A 10,576-nucleotide genomic window follows, 5' to 3' on the forward strand; every position below is an offset into this window, starting at 1 on the left:
GAAGAGATGCTTGCGAAAGAGATATATTTGCATTATTTCTCTTTCTTTAACCTTTATCTTTCTTTAACTTCTGAAACATCTGCTCATGCATGTTTACGATTACATCGATTATATTTCGACTATACGAGATATTTGTTACAAAAAATATACATAAAAATTTAGAAAATGAGGAGATGTGCAGTACTGTTCTACAACAATTCTTCATCTAATCTCATTTTATATTTATATTACTAAAATATAATTATTTATTAAAATAAATTATGATACCTAAAATTAATGTGATTTAAATATAAGAATTGATAAAATCTAGCAAATCATATAATAAAAATTGGCTACCTTATGGTGTTACTCTTATTATAGATCTCTCATCATAAAACATCATTGAACTTTTTCTAAATTAATTCTCTAATGTTTGACTTTATAGAAAAAAAAAATTTGCATTAAGAGATATAGAAAAATTTTTAATTTAAAAAAAAGTTAATAAATTAAAGTTTAAAAGTAACTAAATTAAGTTAAAAATTAATACATTTAAAATTAACTAAGTTAAAAGTTATTAACTTTTTAACTTTTTTTTAACTCTTGACGTTTTAACTAGTACTATTACCCAACCCTGTCGATGTACTTCTGATATTGGGAAAATATGAGCGTGATTACATGAAAGCTACACAATTGTATCGTGAGAGATTTTCAGATCGCCGACATCCGAGTAATGTAGAAATTCGAAATTATGAATTTAACGTTCGGTAAGGATATTTTGATCAACATCGTAAACAGCCCTCAAGAGAGATTCTCTCTTACAAGATTCTCTCTTGATCATTAATTAAACTTTATTCTCATCGGTCCAATTTCGAATTATAATTGTTATAGTAATTGTTTAAAAAGAACTGCTTCACATTTTTAATATTTACAATGAATGCAATGAAGATTTATTTCCTTAATTTATGATTTAATGTAACTGCCTACAAACAACAAGTAAGTCATATTAATGGCATATTGATTACAATTACTTTACTCTCTTTTCGAAACAATTGCGTCACTCAAATTTCTTAAAATTCAGTACTATGCTCAACATACAGTAACTATAATTACATGTTACGTTTGCATTTTCGCAAACTCACGGAGAGCTGATTTCTCAACCGTGAATGTCGCAGGGCATTTCTTCGGTGCTTCTGCTGCTGAGTTACGGTGCAGATGTGAACGCGACGGCGGACGCCAGGCACGATTACCGAACAGTGCTGCATTACGCGATTCTCGGCGGCGATCCGGCGGTAATCAATCTCTTGCTTAAGCAAGGCGCCCGGTTGGATCTCGGGCCGGACTACCAGAAACCGACGGCCCTGGATTTGGCCATACTCAAGGGTGACCCGTCGATCGTCGAAATGCTGCTCGAAGCGGGTGAGTCGCGGTATCTCGGACCGATAACGCTGGCATACGGCCGAAATTGCGCGGCATCCGAAGGCCAATTCATGCGCGTTCGGTATTAAATCTATCCACGTCGTAAGACTTTTTTTTCCTTGTGATTGACCTTGCGATCATGTTGGCCAAAAATTGTTCTTGATAACGTTGATTTAATATTAATTTGATTGTAATGTAATAATAATATTAATTTGATTGTCCATGAACTATCGTTTTTATTTTCATAAGTTTGATCTAGCATTGCACTTGGAAATTATATCTGAATTTATTCATAACTATAAATTTTATCTAAATATTTCAATGTCCTTACGGAAATCTAAATACTGAATTTAAGTTAGTTAATTAATCAATTTAATAAAAAGATTTACTGAAAGATAGTAATTAATTACTTATTTTTAATGTTAAATTGTTTCAATACTTTTAATTAGTATTTCAAAGTATACACACGATTAGATCACATTCGTGTCTTAAGTGTTTTTTTTGAAATGGTATATACATATAATACTAATAGAATCAAGAAATTAGTTATATACAATTTACAATACTCTATATCTCACTTTTTAAAGATATTAATTAAAAGATATTAATTAAAGTATTGTATGATTCACTTAATAATTTTTGTGTACTTATAAAAATGATGACAATTAATCCGGAATATGAAATGTGTAATGAAAAAAAAATCATCGTGTATACTAAAAGGATTAATGATTAAGTATTAAATTTCTGTAAGAGTAGTGATAATAATTTAATCCAGCTTTTATTCTCTATATGTTGCGTATTCATATTTACGATCTTAAGAAATTCTTTATTCAATATTGTTTCATTGAATTAATATTGTTTAATCAAATAAAGTCTCATATAAAGAAAAAAGAATGCAGTTTTTCGTTTGCGATTTTCCAGGCGCGGATGTGAACGCCACTTCGCCGATCATTGGTTCCCCATTACACGTGGCATGCGCGGATAATATCCCGAACCGGCTAGAGATCCTGTGTATGTTGCTGGAACGTGGCGCCGATCCCAATCTAGTGATACGCAGCGACGATGGACCGGCGTTAAGGCCGGTGCTCGCTGAATACGTCGCTTCTAACGAGAACCCATCGGTGGAGATAGTGGCGTTGCTGCTGAAATACGGTGCCCGAGTAGTGATCAAGACACAATTTCGCGATCCACACGGTATCCTCAATTCTTTGCAGAATACGGCCGATAAGCCGCGATTGCTACGCGCATTATTGGAAGCGGCGGAGAGCTTTGATCCCTGTATGATACGACGGTCCAGCAGTTTGACGGACGCACAGAAGGCTTTGGTGATGGAGGCAGCTAAAACTCCGCTGCCGTTGACCCATCAAGCGAGATTAATAGTCCGCAAACTCTGCGGTACCAAGCTACCAAAAATTGTCAGGAAACTGCAGCTACCGCAGTCATTGCATCGTTACCTCCTCTATGACTACTACTAACCGAGAGTTAAAGTTTGAGAGGAGAGATGATATTATATGTCGGAGTACTTCCTTGGATTTTCGGTAATTGCGAGATTCTTATATTCCCGAGCTTTATGCTCGAAAATAATTTTAAGCAGCCTTTATACAATCAATATTATATAAAAAAATTTTAGTCTTAATAAATAAAAATTTTTTTATTATTTAAAGCTACATGAAGAAGGTATTATAAAATTTTAATTTAATATTGACCAGTGCTGTTTTGTTTTTCAGAGCTTCAATCTCAAAATTATAGATTTGAGATAAAAAAGATGAGTATTATCTCGCTAGAAACTACATCGGAATCGATAGTATCGGAGTTGAAGTCAATTTTTTAAAGATTGTTGGAGACAAAATGGAAAATAAAATATTTGCACAAAGTAGATATTGTGAGTTTACATCAGTTCAACGAGTATAATAACGATGTTGTCGAAGCAATGACCTCTTGTTTCTACTTGCAATTAGTATTCTTCTTTTGTACGATGCATAAAAAGTGATATAAGCTTAGACAGTAATACATATATATTTTGCCTGTACTCGTTATGATTCTAGTCACCAAATGTACGTTTTGTATGTATGTCTTTCTCTCTACTTTCTATGTTGGGAAGACCATTAGATAGAAGTAATGCAAAACGCGTTATTTCCGTTGCTCAAACGCGTGAATGGCCGAGATTCTGCACTGAAAAAAGTCTAGTAATAATCGGTCTTAGATAATAGTTTACTAAAGCTTTAGTGAAATAATTTCAATCAAATGTGTTCAATTAATATAATCAAAACCAAATATCTAAACGTTTATTTTACTTTTTTAATTATTTCCGAACGATTGATTACTATTATTATGTTTAGCAATATTTTTAAAATATTGCACTAGTATTGCTAAACAAAATATATTTGATAGCTATTACTAGACTTTTTTTTCAGTGTGCGCTTTTCGCTAACATTCTCGAACATTCTCGCATCGTCAATCTGGAAATATTACGTTATCTCTCAAAGTTATATACAGCGAAATTATACTCGTCGTCCCGCATAGCTGAAGAGGATTTCTTTCAATGATCGCGAAATGATTGATTTTTTTGTATCTTTGCATATACGATGATATATACGTTCAATGTACAATAAAGAGAAATAAAGAGAAATCAAATTGGAACGCTAATTCATCTATGCTTGATAAGAGCAGCTGCATGCTTGCAAGAGTTGTGCGATGATTCCGCGATGTGCAGAATGTTGGTGCAACAATGATCCATACACCATCGCTATCCTCGAAATAGCAGCCTCAATACCGTGACTTGCGTCAAACTTTTGCAATCGCTTTGCCCGAGGAAATTCGAGGTTCCTGTACATCTACGCAAGTATGAGTTTAATGAGTACGGATGATTCGCATAAGCGAATGAAAGTCTCTCAAAACACTTCCTCAACTTTTAAAATAATAATAATGTTAATATATAAATAGATATTTAAGATACATTTGTGTGATAAAATTAATTTAACAAATAGTAAAATCAAATAAAAATAAAAATCATTACGTTAAATAAAGCTTGTGAAAGTCAAAAATAAAAATTATTTAATAAAAGAATAAGACGAATCGAAAAAAAACGTTAAACTAAAAAAGTAAAATTGAGCTCAACATCAATACTCAATAATATAATGCTTTGTTTGCAAATTAATATGTTGATCGTTTTGAAAAAGGCCGAGGCAATTTTCATATTCAATTGCTTACTGTTTTTTTTGTGTTTCTGCCTGTTTGGCAATTCATGAAAGACAAGTATATTTCGTTTCAATTGATCGCAATACCTCGACATTATTCATGCAAATTTCCTGATTAGTAATTACTATGATATGTTAAAAGAGATTAATTTATAACTAATTGAAATTTGCATAAATAATGTCGAAATATTGCGATCAATTGAGACGAAATGTCTTTGTGTCTTTTAGCAATCGCCAAACAGGCAAAAATATAAAAGACAGTAAGCAATTATAAAAATTGCCCTGATCTTCGAAACAATCAGCATACTAATTTGCGAACAAAATATTATATTAGTATTGATATTGAACTCAATTTCACTTTTTAAATTTATATATAATCTACATTAGTAGAAACGGGCGTTATTTATTCGTCTTTACGACGAGTAAGAGAATATAGGCATATAATGCTTAAAATTGTATCCTATAAATAATTCTAAAGTAGTGCGTTAACTGACATACTGTACGCCACTGAATCCTCGGAAAATACGGAAATTCCATGGCGCTCCTCCAAGCTTGGTTTGAAATATCCACGAGAAACGACGGGACGATAGTCACCATGATTTCTCGTTTTGCGAATGAGCGAAGCAGAATTTCAAGTTTAGGCGGAAATAGAATCAGCAGTAAAAGGTCAAGATCCACGCGCTCGAAACTTAAATGATTCAAATTCGGGAAAGTGAATGCTTAAAACGAGATATGTGAATAGAGAGAAAGATCATCGGTCTTCTATTTATAGCAAATAAAATATATAAATTATCAATATATGGATATACGAAAAAATACAAATGCATAAATTTATGTAATTATACCCGGTAAAAAATTTTTCATGCATGAATATGTATAAATATGTATAAACATACATAAACACGTATAAATATTTCTAAACATGTATAATTATATATGAAATATGTCCATACGTGTATGAAATATGTTCATACATCTTTTTTTCTTTTGTAAAATTATTTTTTAGTGTAATAGAAATAATAATAATATGAAAACATTAAAAATAATTAAAAAGATAATTTTCGCACTATTTATTTTAGAAAAAAAATCAAGTTTGAAGAAATATATATATTTCATATATAATTTATAGAAAACGAGAATAGGTTGAAATGAATTGAAATAGATTCAGATTTTCAGAAATATTGATTCTCGAATGTTAAAATGAATGCTTTTCAATCCTGAATACATTTTTATTCATTTATAGAAATTGCATGGAGCATACTATATTTCTATGCCTTTCAGTCTAAAAATAATATTAGTTTTTTCTGTGCAAAAACATATAATTGTGAATACTGTTCAATTTAAAATTTTGAATAGGAAATGCAGTTTTTCAATCCAATTGCATCCAATTGAATCCAATTGAATTAAAAAACAAGTATTCGCTATTTAAAATACGCATTCGGATAGAAAAAAATTTCAATCCATTTTACTTCATTCTCGTTTGCTGTTTATACATGTTTATAAATATACATGTTTATAAATATTTATGCGTGTTTATGTATGTTTATACATATTTATACATATTCATGTATGAAAAATGTTTTACCGGATACAAATATTGTATGTCTGAAATTATAATTTGTTTATATAAATTTTATATCTTGTATGTTGTTTTTGAAAAATAGTATCGTGATGCGAAATATTGACTTTTAAAAACAATTGATTTGATTACACCTAAAAGATCCCATTTAATCCCTTACAATCTATTTTTATATTCGAGATAAAAGAATCACATTATTATTACGTGATAAAATGCTAAAGATTTATCCAAGGAACACATCAAGTCGAGAGAAAGTCAAAAAGATGATTCTTATTGTTACAAAATTTAATTGTTTTATAATTGATATTGATTTTTTGTTGATTTTTATTTCTTGGGTAACGGGCAAATCTTTGTAACTTCAATTTTAAAATCGTCTTATAAATCTGATCTTAAGATTTCATTCAATTAAGTGGATCATATACGTATATAATAGAATTAAAAAATATTTATTTTTATATTGCTGCATTATTCGCTTTCGTTAAATTTCAAACATATATTTATTTCATTTTAAATAAAAGAAATATATCATGTTCAATAATAAAAATTAAAATAGATATCATTATGACCTATATTATCATCATGACATCAAAATGATACAGTGGAAATAGCTTTAAAGTGATTATTAAAAGTCACTTTCGATCAATCACGATTTGTCTTGACATTATTGTACCTGTTGTTTTGCTTGGGGAAACTAATTGTAGTTAAGAGAAATTATATAATAAAATAATTAGATTCTTTTTTATCATAAAGAGGATAAAAAGTGGTTGACAAAATCAAACCTTATACCGACTGAGCCGCCGCTGTTGCATTGATCGCATTGATGTGATGCGAGATGTGAGCAATGTGAGCATCATGGCGGCCAGAGTGTTGGGTTCGATCTTGCGTAAAAACGCAGGATTTTTCGGCACTGGCAGGTTGCTGGCGCCGAATAATGCACCAGCAATCACTAATGTGTAAGTCAAATTAATTACGCTTAAACGTAGCTCTGTTATTAATCGCATATGTGTGTTATATAATGATATAACCTATTCGCCATACGACGTGATGGACTCTATTGACAATACATGTTTCGCAGCCAACATCGTAATGGTCATCAATGGAATCCGGACGGGGAATTCTTCCAGCAATTCAACACACCGGTTCTGTACACCACGGAGAAGATCGATTGGACACCGCCGCAGAATGAGTCTGTCCTGGCTACTCCTCCCCTGGCGGAACAAACTATACAAAATTTGAAGATTAACTTTGGCCCACAGCATCCAGCTGCTCACGGTGTCCTCCGGCTGATCCTAGAGTTAGACGGCGAAATTGTGGTCAGCGCCGATCCGCATATTGGTCTCCTGCATCGTGGCACAGAGAAATTGATTGAATATAAGACCTACATGCAGGCATTACCTTATTTCGATCGCTTGGACTATGTCTCTATGATGTGCAACGAGCAGTGCTTCTCCATGGCGATTGAGAAACTGCTGAATATAGACGTACCTCTGCGCGCGAAGTACATTCGAGGTAAAAGCAATGCGTGAATCTTGTTCTGTTGGAATAACATGAAATCTGTTTTTATTTTTCTATTAGAACTATTTCTTGCTTTCATCAAAAGTATCAAACACATTTCTATTTTACTTTAAATCTTTTTTGAAGTGTAAACTAATTATCTACAGAAAATATTTATGGAATATGTTGGAATAAATATATTCTTTTATAAAAGATTCAAATATATATATAGTAAAAAGGCTTAAATAATTTTAAAATTAAAACAATAAGATGTAAGGCTAAAAGTCGAGCAAGATCTTTAATGCTGAACTATTAAAAACAAAAATAAGCTAATTCTAATAAACGTTTCAAATGTTCTAATCAGGACATTCTCAATATTGATATAACTTACAATTTAAAATTTAGCCAATAGATAATATAATTGTCATCATAATTAATAATCTGTGATTTAAAATTGTCCGAGTCTGATTTATATTTTTACAAACCTGTAATTCAAGGTCTCTGATAGAATTCTCTGCTTGCAGTTCTTTTCGCGGAGATTACGAGGATTTTGAACCACATTATGGGTGTTGGAACACACGCATTGGATATCGGCGCTCTTACGCCTTTCTTCTGGCTATTCGAGGAGCGAGAGAAGATGATGGAGTTTTATGAGCGTGTGAGTGGCGCCCGTATGCATGCAGCTTATATAAGGCCCGGTGGTGTCTCCTTGGATCTACCATTGGGTCTGATGGATGACATATATGATTGGGCCTCCAAGTATTCTGCACGATTAGATGAGATAGAAGATCTATTGACAGACAATAGAATCTGGCGGCAGCGCACAATCAATATCGGTACTGTGACTGCAGAGGACGCGCTAAATTGGGGCTTTAGCGGTGTGATGTTACGAGGGTCTGGAATAAAATGGGATCTGAGGAAAGTTGCACCTTACGACGCTTACCACTTAATGGATTTCGACGTTCCAATTGGCACAAACGGCGATTGCTATGACAGGTAGGTCGAGAGAATTGAATTATATAATTAAAAAAAGATATTAAAATATAGAAAAACAAGATTACTAATATCTGTTTCTATCAATGCAGATTAATTTTAATTCAGTTTGATTTACTTTTTATCTTTTTTTAATTTTAAGAGGTCTATTCTATAACTCTTAATGACTGTAGCGATATCGTTACATTATCGTTGCGCAACTTTTTTATTATATACAAAATCTACTAACAATGACAATTTAACAATATCGTACAGTCATTAAAAATTACAGAATAGTTTCATAAGAATTAGAAAAAAAATAACAATCTTTAAACAAGAAAATTAGAAATCAAAAGAAAAAATTTGAATATTCTAACTGAATATGAATAGTGTTATACTTAATGTATCATTCTATATCAGTAATACACAAAAAATTCTAAAAATCTGAATGAATGAAAAATGGCATTATACAATATATGTAATTCTTAAATATTATTTATAACATTCGCAATACCTCTTGTTTTCAGATATCTATGCCGTGTCGAGGAGATGCGACAGTCGTTGCGTATCATTCACCAGTGCTTGAATCAGATGCCAGAGGGAGAAGTACGATGTGATGACGCCAAGATTGTGCCACCGCGGCGGGAGGAGATGAAGAATAGCATGGAGGCACTTATCCATCACTTCAAGTTGTTCACCCAAGGTTTCCAAGTGCCACCGGGAGCGACGTACACTGCCATCGAGGCACCGAAGGGCGAGTTCGGCGTTTACCTCGTTAGTGATGGTAGCAGCAAACCGTATCGGTGCAAGATCAAAGCGCCAGGCTTCGCTCATTTAGCGTGTCTACAGCACATCGGACCCAAGCACTTCCTCGCCGACATAGTCGCCATCATTGGCACGCTGGACGTCGTATTCGGCGAGATTGATAGATAATTTCCTAACAATCGATAATTTGTATAGCGTAGAAATATAAATTAAAATAAGTTATGTAAAAACCTTTGCATATGTTACAATAGGGATTTACATATATTATAGATATTTAAGAAGTCGATATGCATGTTATATACGTCCATTCATGTAATACCGCGCATATAATATGACTATGCGATGAGTATAAATAAATATTGTATATATCTCGTTGCATGTAATAAAAGGACATGTGAATATAATTATTTAATTGTCGAATGAGAGACGTATTCGCGAATTCTGAATATATGAAATGCTAATGTTACACCTTAAAATGTCATCTATTTAATCGCTAAAGATTGTGTCAATTCACGCACAGATAAGAACACACAGAACCGAGTTTCTTTTGTTCCAAATTATTTTCTTTTAATTAAAACATTGTAACAACTTACTGTGTGGCGTTATATCGCAGTACACGATGCATTTCTTCTGCACGCAAATTATAATGCAAAATGCAATATGATTAACAACGAGAGAGAATTACAAGATACCTTCATTACGCACAAAAACGAAGAAGAGGATGTCGTTTCGCAAATCTCTTCTTTCAATACGAAACAGCATTAATTATCTCTGAACATGGTTACATCTGGATACCAACTATTATGGTGGAGTCGATCGAAGCGCAATAAAGAAATGAGTGACCTAAATTCTAAATTCCAAATCGCATTAACTCTGAAACAAGAAACTGGAAATGAGAAGAAATCTTTCAATTATTATTTAAATAATTTCAATATTTTCTGATGTTACATTAGACAAAAAATTTAATTAGATAAGTAATTTAAATGTATTAAAAATGTATTAAAAAATACATTTTTTTCTAGATAATATATATATTTTTAAATGTATAAGCTCGCATATAACATCTAAAAAATATTTTAAAACTTTCTCAAGAATATTTTCTTACTGAGTAATATATGTATAAAANNATATATATATATATATATATATATATATATATATATATATATATATA

General features: G+C 31.9%; 2 protein-coding genes across 2 annotated transcripts in view; both read left to right on the plus strand.

Annotated features, from left to right (window-relative positions):
- Nucleotides 1–3,268, plus strand: part of LOC105623580 (ankyrin repeat and protein kinase domain-containing protein 1-like) — a 6,823-nt gene extending 3,555 nt beyond the window's left edge. Inside the window, exons 5-7 of the mRNA XM_012204968.1 lie at nucleotides 1,152–1,395; nucleotides 2,317–2,933; nucleotides 3,123–3,268. Coding sequence (XP_012060358.1) covers nucleotides 1,152–1,395; nucleotides 2,317–2,870 — 798 coding nt within the window. The 3' untranslated portion in view covers nucleotides 2,871–2,933; nucleotides 3,123–3,268. The remainder of the gene's footprint in view (nucleotides 1–1,151; nucleotides 1,396–2,316; nucleotides 2,934–3,122) is intronic.
- Nucleotides 3,269–7,023: 3,755 nt separating this feature from the next.
- On the plus strand, nucleotides 7,024–9,570 carry LOC105623581 (NADH-ubiquinone oxidoreductase 49 kDa subunit). The gene is made up of 4 exons (XM_012204969.1): nucleotides 7,024–7,124; nucleotides 7,247–7,680; nucleotides 8,190–8,661; nucleotides 9,165–9,570. The coding sequence occupies exons 1-4, from the start codon at nucleotides 7,024–7,026 to the stop codon at nucleotides 9,568–9,570; spliced, it is 1,413 nt and encodes a 470-aa protein (XP_012060359.1).
- Nucleotides 9,571–10,576: the final 1,006 nt, after the last annotated feature.

Source organism: Atta cephalotes (genome assembly GCF_000143395.1).
Source record: "Atta cephalotes unplaced genomic scaffold scaffold00059, whole genome shotgun sequence".
Lineage (NCBI taxonomy): Eukaryota > Metazoa > Arthropoda > Insecta > Hymenoptera > Formicidae > Atta > Atta cephalotes.